The 21,704-nt window shown below is 43.1% G+C and overlaps 1 protein-coding gene across 5 annotated transcripts in view; it reads left to right on the forward strand.

Annotated features, from left to right (window-relative positions):
* The window catches only part of KDM3A (lysine demethylase 3A), a 40,598-nt gene that overhangs the window by 17,150 nt on the left and 1,744 nt on the right, over positions 1–21,704 (forward strand). For 2 of the 5 annotated variants that reach the window (XM_065661516.1, XM_065661525.1), the window contains exons 10-26: positions 3,109–3,671; positions 4,924–5,125; positions 6,785–6,999; positions 9,969–10,121; positions 10,349–10,444; positions 10,778–10,905; positions 12,552–12,738; positions 13,198–13,367; positions 14,167–14,403; positions 15,553–15,724; positions 16,102–16,192; positions 16,924–17,054; positions 18,116–18,235; positions 18,323–18,462; positions 19,666–19,842; positions 19,929–20,063; positions 20,941–21,703. In XM_065661516.1, coding sequence (XP_065517588.1) covers positions 3,109–3,671; positions 4,924–5,125; positions 6,785–6,999; positions 9,969–10,121; positions 10,349–10,444; positions 10,778–10,905; positions 12,552–12,738; positions 13,198–13,367; positions 14,167–14,403; positions 15,553–15,724; positions 16,102–16,192; positions 16,924–17,054; positions 18,116–18,235; positions 18,323–18,462; positions 19,666–19,842; positions 19,929–20,063; positions 20,941–21,021 — 2,998 coding nt within the window. In that variant the 3' untranslated portion in view covers positions 21,022–21,703. Of the gene's footprint in view, positions 1–3,108; positions 3,672–4,923; positions 5,126–6,784; positions 7,000–9,968; positions 10,122–10,348; positions 10,445–10,777; positions 10,906–12,551; positions 12,739–13,197; positions 13,368–14,166; positions 14,404–15,552; positions 15,725–16,101; positions 16,193–16,923; positions 17,055–18,115; positions 18,236–18,322; positions 18,463–19,665; positions 19,843–19,928; positions 20,064–20,940; position 21,704 lie in introns of those variants that run through there. The other 3 variants (XR_010608584.1, XM_065661539.1, XR_010608586.1) reach the window with 3 other exon arrangements.

Raw genomic sequence — 21,704 nt, forward strand, 5'->3', positions numbered from 1 at the left:
CACACAAAACAGCCCGTACAGTGAAGAAATATGTAGAAACAATGCACTTACTACATGGGACAGCATCTGAACAAGAGTTATTATTATGTGGATCAGAGGAAGAAGTGACTTCTTGACACCCGACCTCAACTGAGTTACGGAATATGCGAAAAGATTTCACCCATCACCCAGGGGAGCACATCGTTGCCTGGTTGCTCTGATGCTGGGACAATGGGGCTGATGGTCATGGACTAGAAGGTACAGAAGCCAAGCAGCTGGGATCACTTGCTAGAGAAGGGGGGAATTGACAAAACAGTTGCAAAAGAGAAACAGTCCATCAGCCTTTGGAGGCGGGTCTTGGCAGCTGTGAAGGAAAGCTTTCCATACAAGGACGATGTTATGAGTCATTTGGCCAACTGGACCACGCTAGAGAAAGGCATCCAGTCTCTGAGAGAGTCAGCCATTGTAGAGGGATGATCTGTCATAGGCCGGATGCTGGGAGTGCACCCATAGATCCATATGAAGTCGAATGTACACAACCCCTGTGGCAGTATGTTCACCATCATCGTAGGCCCACTCATTGGCATCAATAACCTGGCATGATGTAGCACCACCAACAGTGGATGAAGTGATTCATCAGCTTGGAGAGTTCAAAGACAATCTCACCCCTTCCATCATTTCAGCTGTGGAAAAACTGTCTCAGGAGCTCAAACAATTGAGAGATGACCTATCTGATCTATCCAGCTCCCCACGTGTACCAACCCACATCTCAGCTGTTAACAGAAGGCATCGTACTGCTTGAGAGAGAAGATATAAGAGGTACATGCCATGGGCCACCCTATGGTTTTACCTGTGGGATCAAGGAGAAGATGTTAAGAAGTGGGATGGAAAACCTACCTCAGCTCTGGAGGAACTGGTGCGTGAATTGTAGAGGAGAACAAAGATCAAGGCTGATCATCCCATGAAGCTGTGGCTTCAGTCTCTGGTGAGCAGGTTCCCAGATGGAGTGGAAGAGCTGATTTTACTCCAGCTCCTGTGATAAAGACTAATCCCTGTCAACAAGACAGAAGTGACCAGTGTTGTGATGACTATTAGAGGGGCCCTGCCTCCAGCCATGTGGAGGTAGGGGACAATCAGATTTGCTGGACTGTGTGGATCAGATGGCCTGGCGCATCAGTCCCACAGAAGTATAAGGCTCTAGTAGATATCGGTGTACAGTGTACCGTGATGCCATCAAGCTATCAATGGGTGGAACCCATCTGTTATTTCTGAAGTGACAGGAGGATCCCAAGAGTTGACTGTACTGGAGGCTGAAATCAGCCTGACTGGGAGGAAATGGCAAAAGCACCCCATTGTGACTGGTCTAGAGGCTCCATGCATCCTCGGCATAGACTACCTCAGGAGAGGGTACTTCAAAGACCCAAAAGGGTACCGATGGGCTTTTGGTATTGCTGCTTTGGAGACTGAGGAAATTGAGCAGCTGTCCACCTTGCCTGGTCTCTCAGAGGATCCTTCTGTTGCGGGGTTGCTGAAAGTCGATGGCACTTGTTGTTCAATCGCAACCACAGTAGTGCACAGGCAGCAATATCGCACCAACTGGGACTCTCCAATACCCATCCCTAAGCTGATCTGTAGACTGGAGATCCAAGGAGTGATCAGCAGGACCCGCTCACCCTTTAATAGCCCCATATGGCCAATGCAAAAGTCTAACGGAGAGTGGAGACTAACAGTAGACTATCGTGGCCTGAATGAAGTCACGCCGCCATCGAGTGCTGCCGTACCGGACATGCTAGAACTTCAGTATGAATTAGAGTCAAAGGCAGCCAAGTGGTATGCCACGATTGATACTGCCAATGCATTTTTCTCAATTCCTTTGGCAGTAGAGTGCAGGCCACAGTTTGCTTTTACTTGGAGGGGTGTCCAGTTCACTTGGAACCGACTGCCCCAGGGGTGGAAACACAGCCCTACCATTTGCCATGGATTGATCCAGACTGCACTGGAACAGGGGCAAGCTCCAGAACACCTGCAATACACTGATGACATTATCGTGTGGGGCGATACAGCAGAAGAAGTCTTTGAGAAAGGGAGGAAAATAATCCAAATCCTCCTGAAAGCCGGTTTTGCCATAAAACAGAGTAAGGTCAAGGGACCTGCACAGGGGATTCAGGTTTTAGGAATAAAATGGCAAGATGAACGTCACCAGATCCCCACAGATGTGATCAACAAGATAACAGCAATGTCTCCACCAACTAATAAGAAAGAAACACAAGCTTTCTTGGGTGCTGTGGGGCTCTGGAGAATGCACATCCCAAATTACAGTTCGATCGTAAGCCCTCTCTATCAAGTGACCCAGAAGAAGAATGATTTTAAATGAGGCCCTGAGCAACAACAAGCCTTTGAGCAAATTAAACGCGAGATAGTTCATGCAGTTGCCCTTGGACCACTCTGGACTGGGCCAGATGTAAAACGCGTACTGTATATTGCAGCTGGGGAGAATGGTCCTACCTGGAGCCTCTGGCAGACACCCTGCTTCTGTCACAAAAATGAATATAATGGTTGAAATAATGTGACAGGAAAACACTAATTCTGTGTATTACCTTTAAAAGAAGTGGTGTAGGTTTGGGGTTGAGTTTTGTAACTTTTTGTGTGTATCTCACAAGATAAATGCAGAAAAGATGTTTTCAATTTGAGCTTTTTGTGCGGGAGCAGTTTTGATGTCTCATTATAAGCTTGTATTATCAGCCAGCAGTTCCTTGAGCATTAAAATCTTCTCACACAGACACGCAAGTGAAATGGATTTGGTTATACAGCTGTTGCATGGAGAAAACTAGAAAGTAACTGTTTCATTGTGAGAGAAGGTAGTGGAGTAGCTGCAGTACTGAAGTTTGCGTGCCTCCTAATGTGTGTACAGCTTTCTCATTCTGTCCAACTCTTGGAAAAATCAAGCTAAGAAAAATTCCACCTAAAACCCCCCCAAACCTATCTAACACCAAGTTTACAATCTTGGAACATAGTAATTCAAAGTATACACTTAAATTCCTTCTTTCAAGCCTTGAACGTGCCTAGATTTGAGCATTAGATGCCCTGATTTGTTTGATATGTGTCTAATCATTGCATGTTGTGTTCCAGCACATGTAGGCGAAGCTTACCAGAAACTCATCCTTCTTGTCTTAATACTGGAATGAAACCACTGAAGGAGGATCTGCCAGCCTTTCCTAAAGTGGGCTTTGTATCTAAAGAACAAACACAAAACCTTACCGATCCAAATGGTAAATATACCTCTTTGACAACCTCAAGATCTTCATCTGTGACCGATTCAGCTAAGGAAAAAGGAACCACCATGAAAACCACCAATGAACCTCTTGTGAAGCCCACCACAAACTTTCCAAAAGAATACACTGCTGTAAAACAGTTGCAGCATCTGAACCCTTCTATAGCAATACCCCGGGGCAGCAGCACTGCTGAGCTGCAGCGGACTTTAGACTGCAGACCCTCCACCTCAGATGCTCATCTTCACTGTTTTACTGAATCTGGATTTAAATCGCACAGCAATTGCAACAGCCACAAAGGAAGCAAACCAGATGAACTTGCAGACATGGAGTTTTTTATTAGAAGAAATTCAACTGAGATTCTTTATGACAGAACTGAGAGTGAAGGCTTTTGGACTGGAAGTGCCAAGGTCCAGGATAATAGTGAGTACTTCTAAAACCTCATGTCATTTGAAAGTCTTTGTAGGCTGTGTAACTACATACAAGTAGGTCCTTTGTAACAGCTGCAAAATTACTAAGTTAAATTGTGTGAGTGAATCTGGAATTTGAGTAATTTATGAGTTCTTTTACAGGGGAAATGCATTTTGAGGAAAAATGTCCCTTCCTGATGAAGGAAAAGGACTAATTGTTAATTTGTAGAAAGAAGTTGTTACCAAATATATGCAAGAACAGAATAGCTTACAAAAAGCAAGGTTCTCTTTGGAATGCAAATGCTGATGGCATAGTGAGACCTCTTTTTTTTTTTTTTTTTAACATTGCTTCTAAATCTTGTAAGCAAGGTGAAAGGGAATGTATTCTCAACAAGGCTTAGCTCAAAAGCAGCTTTCGTTTCATTACTGTTCTGAAAACAACTCCCAAAAAACCAAAATCAAACCCTACCAAACCACAAAATAACCCACCTCATCTGTTTCCTGTGCCCAGTTCCATTTGGAGAGCTCTTCAGGTTTTCCACAGGGGACAAAGTGGGAAAGGCTGTAGTTATTTAAGGAGCTCGACTGCTGATGTTATGTGTTGTGCTGTGCATCAGCTGGTTGTTCAGGGTTCTGGGAGTCTCCCTGCACACCCACCTCTCCTTCCCAGTCTCCTGTTGCTTGGTGTAGGGTTATGATGTGCTATTCCATACATAACGTGAGTATGTATTGGGCTTTTGTGCCCTGGTAGGCCTCACCTCCAGTGTGGGAGGAAAGAAGTGTTTGGCACCTGTTACAGCAAGGTGCCAAAAGCAGCTGCAGCATGAAGGGTGCAAACAGGACTGAGAAATGGTCAGGTTGCGCTTTTGACAGTCTTGTGTTTTGATAGTGATGTTTGAAGACAAAGCTGTCATCAGTACTTGTGAAGTGTGGTTGCTTTGTGCCTTGGTCTACCCAGCACTCAACTATTCCAGCCCTGAGAGCTGAAGGACTTTCACTGAAAGCAGATGCTGATTCCTCTGTGGAGGAGCAAAAGGAGTTGTTAAACTTGAGTCCACAGACTGACTCCAGTGGAACTATCACTTGAGACAGTGGCTACTGACCTGAAAAGAGCTTTCTGCCAACTGCAAATACTTTAGCGTAACTTTGTTTCCATGTAAGGTGAAATAGGAAAAGCCTACATGGATCTTTTACTAAAATCCAGTTACTTGCACCTTTATGTAAGAAACTGCAGCTTGTCTAATCTCCACTGCTCTTCCCTGCAGTAATAGTTCGCAAGTCCATTTTATCAGATGCTTCTAAAGTGAAGAAGTTGCAGCAAAGTGGAGAAGCATTTGTACAGGATGGTTCCTGCAATAACATTGCACCTCACTTGCATAAATGCAGGGAATGCCGTTTGGATAGCTACAGGAAGAACAAAGAGCAGAAAGACTCCACTGTCTTCTGTCGATTCTTTCACTTTAGAAGGTAAGAACCATTTTGACTCTCTATAGACCCTAATATTCTTTAAATGTGAATAACATGTCCAAGTTGAATGACCTTTTTTCCTTTCTGAAAGGGAGTCTGCTGAGTCCTCTCTGTGTAGCTGTAACATTGACTTCATCTTCCAGGACAGAGACAAACCAGTTAGTTGGTCCAAGTGGTCTCATTAGATCTCTGGTTCAGACCTAGCTAGGTGTCAGTGTGTAGCTGTTCAGCTCTAGGACTGTACCTAACTAGTGAGAGGTTGCCTTTGGTTTTGAAGCCCTTAGAAATGTTGTAACTGCTTAATTTGATTAGAAAATATTTTGGCAGGACTTTGAGCTCTTGATTTTGCTGTTCTGGGGTGAGTGCCAGTGGGATAACATGAGTTTGGTTTGAGTGCTCTCAGTAGTATCGGAGGCGTGGGTGAGAGCATAGATTCTGTGCATGTCTCCTGAAGTTTATCAGTTGGATGTGTGGAATGTCAGACCTATACCCCCAGCTGCAGAAGAGTTGTAGGCTCTGATCTTGTGAGTGGAAGAGTCAAAACCTTTGTTTAATCTACTGAAGTCTTAAGATACCATGAGGAAACCATTCAAAAAGGTGGTTAAGCTGTTACTCTAACATAAGCCTGTCTGGAAGCCCAGGGTGCACATTGTCTAATGTTTTTAACATGTCCTTCCCTTTGTTTTCAAGTTGTGTAAATCTCTTTCCATGAACTATTTGATCTCACATCCAGATGTTGTTGCATGCTTCTTGTTTTCCCCCACACCCATTTACACTTAGAAGCATGGACTGTGTTTTCAGGGAAGAAGGTAACACTTGTGATATTAGAGAGGAAAAGCAAAAATACTATTTACTATCCCACAAGGGAGATGGGGTGCTGACTTACTCTCAGTTTTCCTTTTGACTTTCAGAGGGATGACTTTCTTTTGAGGCTCTAGGTAGACTAGAAAAGCTGTAAAAAAGCCATAAGACCTTTTGAACAGAGAAAACTGAAAGCAGAAAGGTTACGAAGACAATGAGAAAAGAATCTCTTCCACTCTTCTGCTTGTTTCTTGAGGTTTAGTCTTCCACTACAACACTGTCCCTCTTGCACATTTTGTAGCTAAAGGTTTACGGAAGTGCTGCTAATCTGTTGTTTAACCTCAGATTAGAGATTTTCCTGTAGTAAATCTTGGGATAATCTGACATTAACTGAAGTATTCAGAAATGTGTGAGACCAGAGTAACAACAGACTGTGCTGATTCACCTTCTCGGGGTAAGAAGCCAGACTTGCAGTGCAGTTCAAAGCCATTGAATCTTCTGGTTAAAAACATGAAGCTAATGGAACCATCCCTTTTCAGTGAAGGTGGGATCCTTCATGAACAATGCATTTTAAAAACTGCTAACCTGATTTTGTGTGAATAAGAAACAATGTAAATCATTAGGAAATCTACTACAAAACTCTGATGTTTTGAGTCTTTTTAAACAAGCAGGACATTAAGTGTGTGCTTAATGCTAATGACCAGTAGTTTATCCATGCCTATTATAACCATTAAGAGCTAAACTCATTGACATATGGGATGCATATTTACAATTCAAGCACTGACTCATTGGAGTGAATGTAAACTAAGAAAGCATTTGAGATGATGGGCTTCTCCTCTTCCCCCCTTCTTCGCACAGGTTGCAGTTTAATAAGCATGGAATACTACGTGAGGAAGGCTTCTTAACTCCAAATAAGTATGATCCTGAGGCTATTAGCTTGTGGCTGCCTTTATCAAGAAATGTTGTGGGTCTAGATCTTGACACAGCCAAGTACATCCTGGCCAACATTGGAGACCACTTCTGTCAGCTGGTGATATCTGAAAAGGAAGTGATGTCTACAATTGAACCACACAGTAAGATCAATTTGTATTAAAATAACCTGTGTTTTAATAACTGTATGTGAAACTTCAGGCTTCTGACCTGTGTGAAAGTATATCGCATGCCTTTGGAAATGTCATGCGAGACTTCAGTGTTTGCTTCTCCTTTGAGAGAGGTAATGGTTAAGAGCCAGTGTGAACTTGTGTCAACAGCTCTGCTCTCAGGCGGGGAAAAAGGAAGAGAAATTCTGCCCTCTTTGTCAAAGACTTTTCTCAGTTTATCAAATTACTTTTCCTGTTGCAGAGAGTGTAATTCTGTTATGAAACAAAGTGTAAAGAAACCCAGCAGGCAGCTGACAACAGTCTGTTCTTAGCATGTAAATGAAATAAAGCTTTCATTTTGACTCAACAGATCCTACTGGATTGCTTTGGTCCTACTTTGTTCTTGCATAATGGACCTAGTGCTGTCTGTCAAGTCAGTAAAGAAAGCTTTTTCCTTCACCTGAAAGTTTCCAGTAGGACTGCTTCAAGTGGTTATATATACAGAGTGTATGTTTTCCCTGTCTGCTGTCTGTATATAGCAGACAGGACAAACCCTGTGTCCTCAAACGCAGGTTTTCTTGCCATATCAGAACCTTTCTATAGCAAACACGAGCAGACAAATGGGGAAGGCTGCGATCTTGTGTAATCACTTCTCAGAGTAGAATGACTCTTAAAACCATATTTGTTCTTTGGATTATAAGTACCTGATTGAGATGCAGAGCAGTTCAGAAGACTGTCTACCCCATGTCTTATGCATTTGGGTAGTACTGACATTATATAATGATAATTCCAGTTTGAGCCACTGCAGGGTTTTGAATAGAAGACAAAAACCTGAACAGGCTTGAATGCCGTTCACAAGTGAAGGGAAGATTTGAGATACTTCAGAATATCTTACCCTGCACCATTTGGAATCTGCAAGCCGTGCTCTTTGCTTGAACTGGAACATATTCAGGCCTTTGGAGCCAGAGTATTGATAGGCAGAGTGAGAGGTACAGACTGGAATACTGAAACACTTTGAGAAGGATGACATTTTGGCTGGAATTTACAAAACAATAAGGAGGTGTGGTGTTTCTTAATAGCAGAGGATGCATCTACTAATGTACCTACCAGAGATGCCCTCTGCTACAGAAACCAAAGGCACATGGGAGTTCTGGAGGTGGTTTGAAAGGAGCAAAATGTCATGAATTCCTCTTGCTTATTGTCCTGGCTGGTGAGAGTGAAGGAACTCCATTTCGTTAAACTGGAGGGTGTTATTAATGCTCTGGGTAGGAAAGAAGTGATTTACAGTCTGGATATTCTTTTGCTTTGAACAGTTCAGGAGAAGAGCCCTCACTCAGTTGGCACAGGACAAAGGTAGATTCTTCTGCCACTACAGTTTGAAGCTATGTTAAAGCTGTCTTTGCAGGGTTCAGGTGAAATGCTTCCTTGTCATTAAAATTCAGTCTCTGACAAGCTGACCTTTTCCAAAATGTCACAATAGCTCGTTCAGGTATTGCTTTTTAGGGGATCATTTGTATTTGCGTGTTTTTGCGCCCACAGTATGTTTCGGGGTCAAGCCCTTTTCTCTGCTACCAGCGAGTTACCAGCCTGGCAGGTAGAGCCACAATACAAAAGAGCATGAAGATGATGATTTTCTGGGAGAGCTTCCTTAAAGAGAGATCCCTACAGGATTAGTAGAAAAGCGCAAGTGGAACTCTCCCTGTGGAGTAAAAGATCGACCAGTGTAGAAAGAACAGCTTGTTGGGTCACACTGCTGCTTGGCCATCAAGTGCCAGAAAGGAACCTATGCAAAGAGGAGATGTAATCAAACTACTGAGAGGAAATGAAAGAATAGGAGGAGTAGAAAAGGACAAAATGCCCAAAGCTGAAATATCATGCAAAAGGTAACAAAAATCCCCCCCCCCCTTCATTGTGTTTCGGGGGAAAATTAGCCTAGAAAATGGTAACTACAGTGCATGTTTTTAAAGGCAGAGAAGAATGGAGGTGGTGCTATCTGGATTTCAGTTTCCTGGAAGAATTCTGAAGCAAAGTAATCAAAAGAATTCTTACCTCCTACTTAAGAACAAGTTGTGCCAAGTTATTCTAGTTCTGTTCCATACATAGCTAATGGGCATTCTGCAGAAGGAAAGCAACAGATGTCTGGGATGCTGCTGGGGTGTTTTTAGCCTACATTAGGACATGGTCTCTCATAACTTGCTTTTAAAATGAAGAAATGTTGTGGGCAGAGGAGTTTTAGAGCAGTTACAAGTGTGGAAGGTGGTAGGAGGAGCAGACAGATGTGTGCTTTTGTCTAGTCTAGTTTTCTAACTGGTGTCATAATGAAACTTAAGAGCAGGCTGAAATAATCGGTACATCATGAAGCCCTGAAAGGGCTTGTAAGATACTGTCAATGTTTGGGATGTTTGGAGTGAACTGAAAAAGTGGTTTAGGATGAGGAGAGGTGGAGTGTGGTGGTGATAAGAAACCTGAACAGCAGCAGTGAGTTCTTTGGAGAAGCTACTCACCATTCCGAATGATACACACCTGCAAACACAGAAAACCTGCTGAAAGGAAGAGAAGTACTTGACTGTTGTACTGTAGAGTAGAAAACAATGACAAGCTGTGTGTAGAAAGCTTGACATTAATCTTAGCTTGCTAATAACTTCTTTCTAGGGCAGCTGTGGAACTTCCACTTGGGTGGATGTCAGCAGTGTGCACGTTCACTTGAGCAAATACATGCTGAGAGTAAGAGATACAGTTGGTGCTGCACAGGAGAAAGCAACACTGAAGTGTTTTAATGGAGCTATATTTAAGGTGGAAATATTTAGTTTTGGTTAAACTAAACGGTTTTAGTTTCAAGCTTTGGGCGACATAGTCTAGTGTGAGGCATTTTTGCCCATGGCAGGGGGTTGGAACTGGATGATCTTAAGGTCTTTTCCATCCCAAACCATTCTACGAAACTAATACTTCGGGAATTCCCTCAGGACAGGTTGCCTGGAAGCGTGCTGTTCGTGGAGTCCGAGAGATGTGCGATGTGTGTGACACCACAATCTTCAACCTTCACTGGGTCTGCTCCAAGTGTGGCTTTGGTGTGTGTGTGGATTGCTACAGGATGAAGAAGAAAAGCTTGCATGAAGGTGAGGATGCATATTGCTACTTCAAACAAAGGAATTCAAGCCTTCAAACCTGTAATTTGAACTTGGAAGTCAATAACAACCCTCAGCAACAAGACAATAAACCTGCCCAACTAAAAGAACACGTTGTAGACCTATGGTTTGGTGTGTCAATAGCAGTAATACATGTAACCTTCTAGAGAAGGGTGAAAGCTGCGCTAATAAAACAATGTATTGGTTTTGTCTTACAGATGATGACTCGGATACTTTCTCCTGGTTTAAATGTGTGAAGGGGCAGGTACATGAACCAGAGAATCTGATGCCTACACAAATAATTCCCGGAAAAGGTATCTTAAACATTAGGTTGGGCTGAAAGGAAGCTGTAGGCTTTTGCTGTCCTTTGTATTTTGTTGAGATTGTACTGAGTGAGGGGAGGTTTTAGTAATTAAGTTAGTAAAAGCTTAGTATTTATTGTCCAAAGGCTGGAATAGCCTTTGTGTACTTAGTACTGCTTTATTATGTTTGACCTTTATAAAGAAGTTTCACAACTTCTCATTTACTGATGAACTCTCTTCATGTACTATTGGTTACCTGCATAGATACACCATTTCTTATAAAGGCTTATTGAATACTGGATGCTCTAATTCCACATGAGCTCACTAATGACTCTTTTCCTTCAGCTCTCTATGATGTAGGTGATATTGTTCACTCCATAAGAACAAAATGGGGAATAAAGGCTAATTGTCCTTGTGCAAATAAGCAGTTCAAAGCACTATCAAAGCCAACTCTAAAGGAGGATTCAAAACAGGTATTGCTACTGTCTCATGCTATGTCTGTAGTACAGGTTTGCCTCAGCTACTACCCATGGTAACTGACTTGATAAGGGTGCCAGTGCTGACCATTACTGCTAACCCATCATGTAGGGTTTTCTTAACACCTTGTGTTCAGTGTTCATCTTTCTGTTTCAGTTCTTTTTGGGGGAAAATCTCATTTTCTCATGCCTCAGGAAGTGACCTATCCTTGAAATATGCTCAGTGAGGATTTCCTAGGAAAAATAAGATTAGATTGAGAGAACCCTTAAAAGTCTTAAGAACAGGCTAATGGAACTGGTTGTGAAGTGGGGACTACCCCTTGGCTCCTGAAGATGTAATACATGCAGCATCTAGAAGAATAGGTGGAAGAGCGTTGGAATCCATAGATTAAATGAACAGGAATAAAACTAAGGGCTAGAACAGCATGGAGAAGCACTGGTTTCTCTGTGAATCCTGGTAGGAAGTTTGCTGTTCATTATATAAAAGATTCTAACAACCCCAGCCCCCCACCATGTGCTTATCTGTAAATTGATGTAATGTGTGTTGCTCTTGAAAGCAGAGCGCAAATTAAGGGCTTAGTTTTGCAGCATCTTCATAGAATCATAGATCTTGCAAGAAAACAACTGAATTCAGTAACTTTGATTTTGTAGTATGCTTATTCATAAGCTTATTTGGAAACTAAATGTATAAGAAGGAGGCTGAGCTTGACTTTGGTGCTGGTAATCAATAGGAGAGGTGAAAAATATTGTGAGGAAAGATGGTTATGAGTTTTGGAAGTTAGCTTATGACTGACCTAGCTTCAGTCTTCTGTTTCTGTTCCCTCTGTGACCCTGGGCAAAGAGCAGCATTGAAATTTAGCTATACCTCTCTGTGTAAAATTAGGTCCTGCACTGGTTGTGTGAGGATCAGCTTAAAGTGTGAAGCATTGTATTATGTTTGGAATCCTTCCCAAACATCTGCAGACATTGAGATGAAATGAAGTAGCAATAGGCAGGCACAGGTGCAGAATAACTTCTTGACTGGAAAGTGTTTGAGCAGAGAGAAGAAATTCAGCTGGTCACGCAGGAATCCCAGGTTAGAGCAGCAGTTCTGGTTAGTCTGTTACTAGAATCTCTGGTAAAGAGCAGATAAATCAGCTGGGTAGGTGTGCACCAGTCCTGTACTTGTTTGTGCTGGCCAGGCTGGTGCTGTGCTCATATGCAGGTGTATTTTAGGCAGGTAAATGGACTTTTGTCCCCACCTTTAGGAGCACTACAGATCTGTTTTAGTCTACCAGACTGGACCCCAGCTTAGCCCTGGTCTGAACATCAGCTGTCACTAGAGAGAGCACTGCTGTTACAGCTGCATTTAGTTCCCAAAGCAACCCAGAAGATGCATCTCGGAAACTCTGCTTTCTGTGCTTGTCTTGAGGGGTGATGGACTCTCTTGCTCTTAAAAAGTCAGGACCTCCCAAATCCTGCTGGATCATCATCTCTGGCTGCTTCTGAGATGCAATGCTGACCTCTTGTGGAAACCAGATAGATTTTGAAGGGCCAAACCATTTCAATTTTGGTTTTAAAGAATGAACTTGGACATGTTATTGCTTCCCCTTTCAGAGCAGAGTTTGTGTGTGTCTAATCAAGTTCTCACTTTGTTCTTTCAGAACTTGGTACCTGGAGAAAGGACCAGCCTTCAACATAACAGCTTTGTCCTGAGCCCACAGGTCACTACACACGATCCTCCTCTAAAGTCAGCAATTGGAAGTAAACAAAGTGCGTCAGTAAATACTCCTCCTTCATTAAGCTGGTTATCAAATCTAACAAGTGGAAACGTGAATAAAGAAAACAAAGGTATGTGCAGAACCAGTGAAGAGTGAACCCTTTGTGGTTGTTTGTCAGAAGAATAAAGACCGGACCTAGCTGTATCTTGTAGTGGGAATGATGCAGTCTGCCTGCTGGGATGGGTGTTCAGAGCCCTTGCTGCCAAACTTGTCCGTGGCAACACCTGGGAGTAAAACCTGGTAGGGTTAGCCTGTTCTGCTTTGAAAACTGGGTTTATTTCCCACTGATGCAAGGATTCTTAAATTCAATGTGAGAATGTGTGTATTTTAGAATGTGTGATTTTAAAAAGCTTTATAGTACTGAAGAAAGTTGAGTGAAAGGAGTATTTCATCTGCATGTGTTGAGAGATTTATATATATGCGCATACATACATGTATGCATAAAGTATCTTGTCTTCAAAACGCAAAGCATGCACTTCTCATGGTTCAGAATCCTTCCTCCATTCTCACGTTCTTCTTTTCATTTCAGAGAAACTCCTCATACCTATTCCAAAGAATGAGAACAAACCTCTCCAGACACTCCCTAGCTTAGCCAAGCCTGCTGCAGCCCTGCAGACATTCAACAGTGCAATACTGACACCTGTGAGCAACAACAACACAGGCTTCTTGAGGAACCTGTTGAACTCTTCTGGAGGAAAGGTATATGAAAAACTTAACTTTAAAGGTTTGAGTTAATACCAGGCTTAGGCCACTGTTCTAACCTGTGAACATTTGTCACAGCAGGTAAAATCCTGTCTTCATTTGGGAAAAGACTTATTCAGTCTCGATATTGCAGTGCTCCAGTTAATGCTTTTCAGAGTAGCAGCTTAGTGGTACTATCAGCAGGTCTTGCTCAGGGAGGGGGTTGGAATTAGATGATCTTAAGGTCCTTTCCAACCCAAACCATTTTATGTTAGAGCAGGTTAATTTCCTTAGGCTAGTGTCTGGCTCATGCATTCATTGACATGGCCATTAGACTCAAAGAAGCATCAAGGAACTTGCCAATGAAGGGGAAAACCTTCTGTGGTGGGTAACTATCTCATATCCCATTTGCAGACTGGTTCACTTGGGACATTCCTGAGCTTTGTTTACTCTTAGATATGACTTCAAAATGGTGGGGTAAAATACTGGCGTTGAGAGTTCCTTGATGTTCTTTATAATGAAGAAAGCCCTGTTCCCTGCTGTATTTCATGGCTTTCTGCAGCGTTGCTGATGTGTAGATCAGAGCAGAACTACTTATGCCTGAACACTGTAGACAAAGTGTCAGAAATGGCATTGACATTTAATGCTGGTGAGTTTCTAGACAGCAAAACTCTGCAGATCTTTGTTTCTCTGCATGATTGTGAACTCAAGTGCAAGTTCTGAAAGTGGGAAATATCTCCTTTAAAGTGTGCAGGACAAGGAGCATTAAAGTGCACCAACTTCTTTGTGTGTTCTTCTGTCTCTCTTTTTAAATCAGACAGACAATGGACTCAAGAGTACACCCAAAATCCTTGACGACATTTTTGCTTCACTGGTGCAAAATAGAACCATTACAGACCTGCCTAAGAAACCTCAAGGACTGACTATAAAGCCTACGATCATGGGCTTTGACACGCCGCACTACTGGTTATGTGATAACCGCTTGCTGTGTCTGCAAGACCCCAACAATGAAAGTAACTGGAATGTCTTCAGGGAATGCTGGAAGCAGGGACAGGTATTGAAGTTTTCCTCCTTTTAGAATTCATATTCTTTGCCCTTTGTGCAGGTATAAATTGCCTGCAACCATGAGCAACACTAAACCTTCATGAGATGTATGACATGAGCACTGTTAAATCCTTGGATAAAAGGATGTGTTTTACTATTCAATATCAGTTTCTAAACACACTTTTAACACTGTGTGGTTAAATCATCTATTTCCTGATAGTGGAAAATGCCTTTCCCATTGTCTACCGGGCAAGGCAATGACCAATATAGAAACAGCACCATTCAGACTGGGAGGGACTAGGTGGAAAGTCTCTTTACCTTGGTGTCTCTCTTAAGATGTGCAGTCAAATGAAAAGATCGTTGTTTTCACCTTTTCTGAGGTCCATAAGTACAAATATTTCACCTTTTGAAAGCATCTTTTCAATTCTTGTCTAAGGATTAAATAGTGTGGGGTCTTGGGTTTTCTTTTAGTATTTATTCTGCTAAGAGCCCATGGTTGTCTTCAGTGTTGCTACTGTATTACCTTGTCTTTTCAAACATGCCGTAGTGATAGTACAAGGGGTGATGGGTTTAAACTGAAACAGGGGAAGTTCAGGTTAGATATAAAGAAGTTCTTTACTGTGAGGATGGTGAGGCACTGGAATGGGTTGTGCAAAGAAGTGGTGAGTGCTCCATCCCTGGCAGTGTTCAAGGCTGGGTTGGACAGAGCCTTGGGTGACATGGTCTAGTGTGAGGTGTTCCCTGCCCATGGCAGGGGGTTGGAACTGGATGATCTTAAGGTCCTTTCCAACCCAAACCATTCTATGGAATGGAGCAGTTCCTTGTTGGGTTCATTACAGGATTGTTAAATACTTTTTCCCCCTAAATTTTGGAGCCCCCTGCATTTCATAGTTGGACCAGATGATTCTTGAGGTCCCTTCCAACCTGGGAATCTGATTCAGTGATTCATGCTGCTGAACTTAACAGCTCTGTATAAAAAGCTGCCTCATGGCTTGAGATAAAGAATGATCAAAATGTACAGCATGCTCCTGGTAAGGCAGGCTGAGCATTCACAAAGTGCCCATGTTCAAATGTTCAGTGTATTTTATACATTATTCCGGTTGGAATTAGAACGTTTGGTGCTGAATAGTTCTTCACTATATATTCTTCTTCCTCACAGCCTGTAATGGTGTCAGGAGTGCATCACAAATTAAATGCAGACCTCTGGAGACCAGAATCCTTTAGGAAAGAATTTGGCCAACAGGAAGTGGATCTGGTTAACTGCAGGACCAACGAAATCATCACTGGAGCTACTGTAGGAGACTTCTGGGATGGATTTGAAGATATCTCCAGTAAGTAGTGTGAATTTTTGTTCCAATAAGCAAAATATTCAACAAATAGCACAAAATTATCATTCTTAGATAGCTTACAAGATGTTCCAGGGGGTTTCTTCGTACTGGGCAGTGTGTCTGCAGTGTATTCCCACCACGTGGAAGGGGTGGAAACTGTCAGGACTCTTCTACCAGAGCATGTTTGGCCACCTTTAGTCTTTTGGGGAAGCATTCTGAGGAAGTTTGGGATCTTCCTGCCAACTAGTTAAATAGTTCTACAGAAACAATTGTGGAATGAACATGATTTTAAGTGAGGATAAGGATTTCTTTGTCTCAGTTCTTTGCATTTTGAGTTGTACAACTATTAAAAGCTCAGACCTGTTAACGTTTTCCAACAGGTCGCCTGAGAACAGAAGAAGGAGAACCAATGGTGCTGAAGCTTAAAGACTGGCCTCCAGGAGAAGACTTCAGAGATATGATGCCTTCTCGGTAGGAATTCACAGAGAAACCGTTCCTAATGTGTGACTACCCCCCCCCCCCCCCCGCCAAAATACCAGAATGCAGGAATTCTGCTGTGCTTGACACCTGCTTCAGCTTTGGGAAGCACCTGGTCATGTGTGACCATGTTGTTTGAGATGCCTGACAGAGCTAAGCAAGTTTTCATAGAATCCCAGAATGGTTTGGGTTGGGAAGGACCTAAGAATCATCCAGTTCCGACCCCCTGCCATGGGCAGGGACACCTTACACCAGACCATGTTGCCGAATGCTCTGTCCAATCTGGCCTTGAGCACTGCCAGGGATGGGGCCTTCACCACTTCTTTGGGCAACTTGTTCCAGTGCCTCACCACTCATCATAAAACAAGTTCTTACGTAGTTCATTGTATTCCTAAGTAAAGCAAGTACCTAACTTGGTTCATGGTTGGATAAACTTTGGAAGCTCCCTAAAAGCTTTGAAATGTAAAGTTCAGTTGAAGCTTCTGTTTTGCCAAACTCTTAAGTATTCTGCCTTACTCTATTTGATATTAGTTGAGGTGATTACACAAGGAAATAGCATTACCCCAGAGCAGTTAAATTTATCTACTATATATCCTGTCTTGCTTGCTTGGTTCCTTTTCCTTGTGTTTAGTAACCCCCTGGGGGAAAGGAATACCATTTCTCGGGTCTGTTTTAGTCTGCCTTTGCTTTTTGTCAGTTCCTAACATTGAATTGTATTACTTTAGGTTTGATGATTTGATGAAAAATATTCCCTTGCCAGAATACACCAGGAGGGGTGGCAAGCTCAACCTTGCCTCTCGATTGCCCAACTACTTTGTACGACCAGATTTGGGCCCCAAGATGTACAATGCCTACGGTAAGGAGTGTTTCGCTCTGAAGGTCATGTTGACCGCACATTGAGATTAGATTTCACTGTAAATGAAATGAATCCTTGCTGTTCCAGACAATTCGATTAATCCCATTGATTTAAAACCCTAACTTTGGCTCACTTATAGGCATTAGTGATATCCATAGCATTACATGGTTTTATTAAATGTGTTTTTGTCTAGAAGGTTTCAAGCCAATAATATTTCCAGTTTCCCTATCAACTTGCTCCACATGTGTATACATAGCTCCTCTTTCTATAGACAGCCCCATGTATTTGTTGTGTAGCTGCTTCTGCTGTATCACTTCTGTTGTTTCCCCTTTTGGGGCTGTATCATTTAGTTTTTAATCTCTCTTGAGCAGTTCTTTCCATGGCTGGTTCATCTGCTCTCACTCAAAAGGCATTTGAAACTAAGCATGACCATGACCAGTAAAAGATCATGACTAGTAAATACTATAGTGGCTGCTTTTCAGACTGCTGGAGAACCATGGAATCCCAGCTCATCCCGTTTCAACCCCTGCCATGGGCAGGGACAACTTCCACAAGAGCAGCTTGCTCCAAGCCCCTGTGTCCAACCTGGCCTTGAGCACTGCCAGGGATGGGGCAGCCACAGCTTCTCTGGGCACCCTGTGCCAGCGCCTCAGCACCCTCACAGGGAAGAGCTTCTGCCTAAGAGCTCATCTCAGTCTCCCCTCTGGCAGGTTAAAGCCATTCCCCCTTGTCCTATCCCTACGTGCCCATGAATAAAGCCCCTCTCCAGCTTTCTTGCCAGCCTCTTTAGGCACTGGAAGAAACTCTCTTTTAGTCAGAACTTAAATGTGGTTTTTATATATCGTACAGGCAGGGTATAGACATGGATCACTGTCAGCCTGTGAACTGATCACTTGGGAAGACACAAGATGGGGCAAGGTCCTGGCTATGAAGCATATTGCTGTCCTAGAACAGAAGGAAAAAGCTCTCTGGTCTTTTCAGGTGGTGTTGCTAAGAGGGGTCTAAGGTTTCTTATTGTCTTGCTAATGTGCTTCTACTCCTTTTGTTCTCTTCTTTCCCAGGCTTAATAACACCAGAGGACAGAAAATACGGCACAACAAACCTCCATTTAGATGTGTCTGATGCAGCCAACGTTATGGTTTATGTGGGTATCCCCAAAGGCCAGGCTGATCAAGAAGAAGGTGAAGTCTTTCTTATGCTTATGGGGGTTATTTTTGTGGTTGGAGGGAAAGTCCTTTGCTGTAACTGCTCATGTTTCCTCTCAACAGAAGTGCTTAAAACCATACAGGATGGTGATTCTGATGAATTGACCATTAAGCGCTTTACTGAAAGCAGAGAGAAACCTGGAGCTCTGTGGCACATTTATGCTGCCAAAGATACGGAGAAGATCCGGGAATTCCTTAAAAAGGTAAGCTGTGATGTCCTAAAAACATATCTCTCTGTGTGAGCTCGCAAGTACATATCCTTGGACTTTTCTCTTCTTAAAACTACATCCTTAAAAGCATGAACAGGAGATGCTCTTGGGAAATGGCAGAGCAGTATGTGGTGCCTAAAGTTCTCCCTTGTTCTCTCCCTTTTCCTACCCATTTTCCCCCATACCTTTATGAGGTTTGGATTGAGGGAAAAGCATGAGGTGTTTGTGGTGATGTTTCCACGGAGTTAAAGGCTTGGGAGAGATGTGATACTACATCCCAAAGGGCTTGTTTCAGCGTTTGAATTCACCACAAATGGTCCAGAGTTCTTGGTGGCCTCAGTTCTGGAACTTCTGTGGTGCTTTGAAAGTGGAAAGAGCTGGTGTGTTGATGGTTTAGAAGGATAAATGGGATGGTCTGAACAACTGTCATCTTTGTCAGCCCAAACTGCTGCTGTCTTGGGTGGAAGCTCAGAGAGGCTACAGTAGGTTGGTTCGGTATTAACAAAGAACAGATCTTATACTTGCTAAAACATGACACTGAATTTGATGAGAGTTGGCATTTTGAGTTCTGGCATCGGTGTCTCACCTCTTGTAGCACTTGCCTGCAAACGTGAGGCTTCCAGCAGAACCAAGGTGTTTGTCTCCTCCCAGATGGGTTTTTGGGCCACACTCCTGGTGTAAATGATTGCAGCAAACGGGTTTATACTGGAATGCTGCAGAAATTTGCTCCCTGCAGCCCTCAGATTTCTTTCCTAAAGAGCCTGTTGTGCTCCCAGCCTCCTATCTCCCCAAAATCTATTCACATTCTCTGTTTGGATGTGCACTGACTTGTGCTGGTCTCTGGACAGACACCACTCAGTAGCTTCTTCCAGTTACAAGCTCTAATAGTGTGAGAGTATCCTGTATGACCGTGGTTCCCACTGTGAACACCGTGAACACTTAAACCTCTGCTGCTTCCTGTGAATTGGGTTCACTTCCATTTCCTATACCCACATTTGCAATGTGTCTGTGAAGCCAGAGGGGCTGACAAATGGCCAGTCCTTGACAAACTAAGGACTAAGAGCCCAAACCTTTCACTGTGTGCTTCTTAGACCTGAACACATGGTGCGAGTCACTCTGGAGTGCATGTGTATGGAATACCACAGATACATCTTGAGGATGGTGTATTTTAATACCTGTCATGTTGTGACTTTGCAGGTTGCAGAGGAACAAGGTCAAGAAAACCCTGTTGATCACGATCCCATTCATGATCAGAGCTGGTACTTGGACCGGTCGCTAAGAAAACGCCTTCATCAGGAGTATGGAGTTCAAGGCTGGGCTATTGTACAGTTTCTAGGAGATGTAGTTTTCATTCCAGCAGGAGCTCCACACCAGGCAAGGCCCTGGGGCACTGTTCCAGCCTGAGCTTGTGGGCAGAGAGCTCTGAGCACAGCACTAACGCTTGTGTTTGTTCTCTCTAGGTTCATAATTTGTACAGTTGTATTAAAGTTGCAGAAGACTTTGTATCCCCAGAGCATGTCAAACACTGCTTCTGGCTCACTCAGGAATTTAGGTATCTGTCACATACGCATACGAACCACGAAGATAAATTGCAGGTAACTTACCAGTGCTCAAGATGAACCCTGCCCCTCTTAACCCCTTTCTCAACCCTGTAACAAGCACCAAACCTCGCTAACCAGCCCTCACCTAAGCACAAGGGCTGTCCACACAACTCGGGTTGCTTCCATGTTGAGGTCAGCTTCCTGCCCTGGATCTCAAAAAGGAGGTTCAGAAGGGATTTGAATTGTTTGTCAGTAGTTCTGAAGAAGCTTCTGAAGCTTCGCCTGAGATTACTTGGGTGTGTTTTCTTCCATGGCTTCTCTAGCTGTCTCTATGTCTCTTCCATGTCTCCTCTAGCTGAGCTGGCAATACTTTGCTCAGGCAAAGGGTCTCAGTTTCTATCCTGGCTGAATTTGAACTTGTTTTCCTCTGAGTTAGTGATTTACTTGAAGCTCATGTAGATCACAGAATCGCAGCATGGTTTGGGTTGGAAGGGACCTTGAAGCTCACCCAGTTCCAACCCCCTGCCACAGGCAGGGACACTTTCCACTAGAGCAGCTTGCTCCAGGCCCCTGTGTCCAACCTGGCCTTGAGCACTGCCAGGGATGGGGCAGCCACAGCTTCTCTGGGCACCCTGTGCCAGCACCTCAGCACCCTCGCAGGGAAGAGCTTCTTCCTTATATCTAACCTGAACTTCCCCTGTTTCAGTTTGAACCCATCACCCCTTGTCCTATCGCCACAGTCCCTGATGAAGTCCCTCTCCAGCATCCATGTAGGTCCCCTTTACTGGAAGGCTGCTCTGAGGTCTTCACGCAGCTTCTCTTCTCCAGGCTGAACAGCCCCAGTGTTCTCAGCCTGTCTTCATACAGCTTCCAACCTTACCCTGGCTACTCTGTTCCTTTGAGAACTCAAAGCCTTTTCTTTTCCTCCCAGGTGAAGAATGTCATCTACCACGCTGTTAAAGACGCGGTTGGGATACTGAGAGCGAACGAATCCAGCCTTAGCAGACCGTGAAGCAGAAAGCCTTAACCACACACTCTGAAACAGAAGCATTGGCAGCTGTTTTACCTACTCAGTCAGGACCTCTGTGGACTTTGAGCTTCTATGAATGTTACCTCATCTTCCCTTCAGCAGTACCAGAGGCTCGTGGTACTATATTCTGTGTATTCTTCCAATGTTTACAAACCTGATATGTATATGTAGTAATATGTATGGACTGTGGCATACTGTGAATGCTCAGTTGCAATAGAACTTTATATGGAGTCGCTCTCCAAACTGTACAAAAATACCTCCTTAGAGAACTGTTGGAAAACTATTCCAAATTCCTTGTTTGAAAAAGAACATTATTCCAAGATATTGTAAAGCTCCAGTTTTTAACATGTATTTTGGGGTGGGAAAGGAAGCAGGAGCCACCCAGTTTAATAACTGATTTACTTTTTTTTCCTGTAAGAATGCAGTTCTGGAATTTCACATTAACATAGAACTAGCATTTAAAAGTAGCTTTAAGCTATTGTATAGTAACATAGAGATGGGGGTGAAACCATCTTTAGATAAATGTATTTAAATTTCTAAATGTTAAAAACAAAGAAACTTTTAATCAAAACAGCTTCTGTTTGAAACTGCTCTTTCAGTTGAACTGATGTTTGATTCTCTGGTTTTTAACACTGAATGGTCTACATAAAATTCTTCTATTTCAG

The sequence above is a fragment of the Lathamus discolor genome, chromosome 1 (genome assembly GCF_037157495.1).
Source record: "Lathamus discolor isolate bLatDis1 chromosome 1, bLatDis1.hap1, whole genome shotgun sequence".
Taxonomy (NCBI): Eukaryota; Metazoa; Chordata; class Aves; order Psittaciformes; family Psittacidae; genus Lathamus; species Lathamus discolor.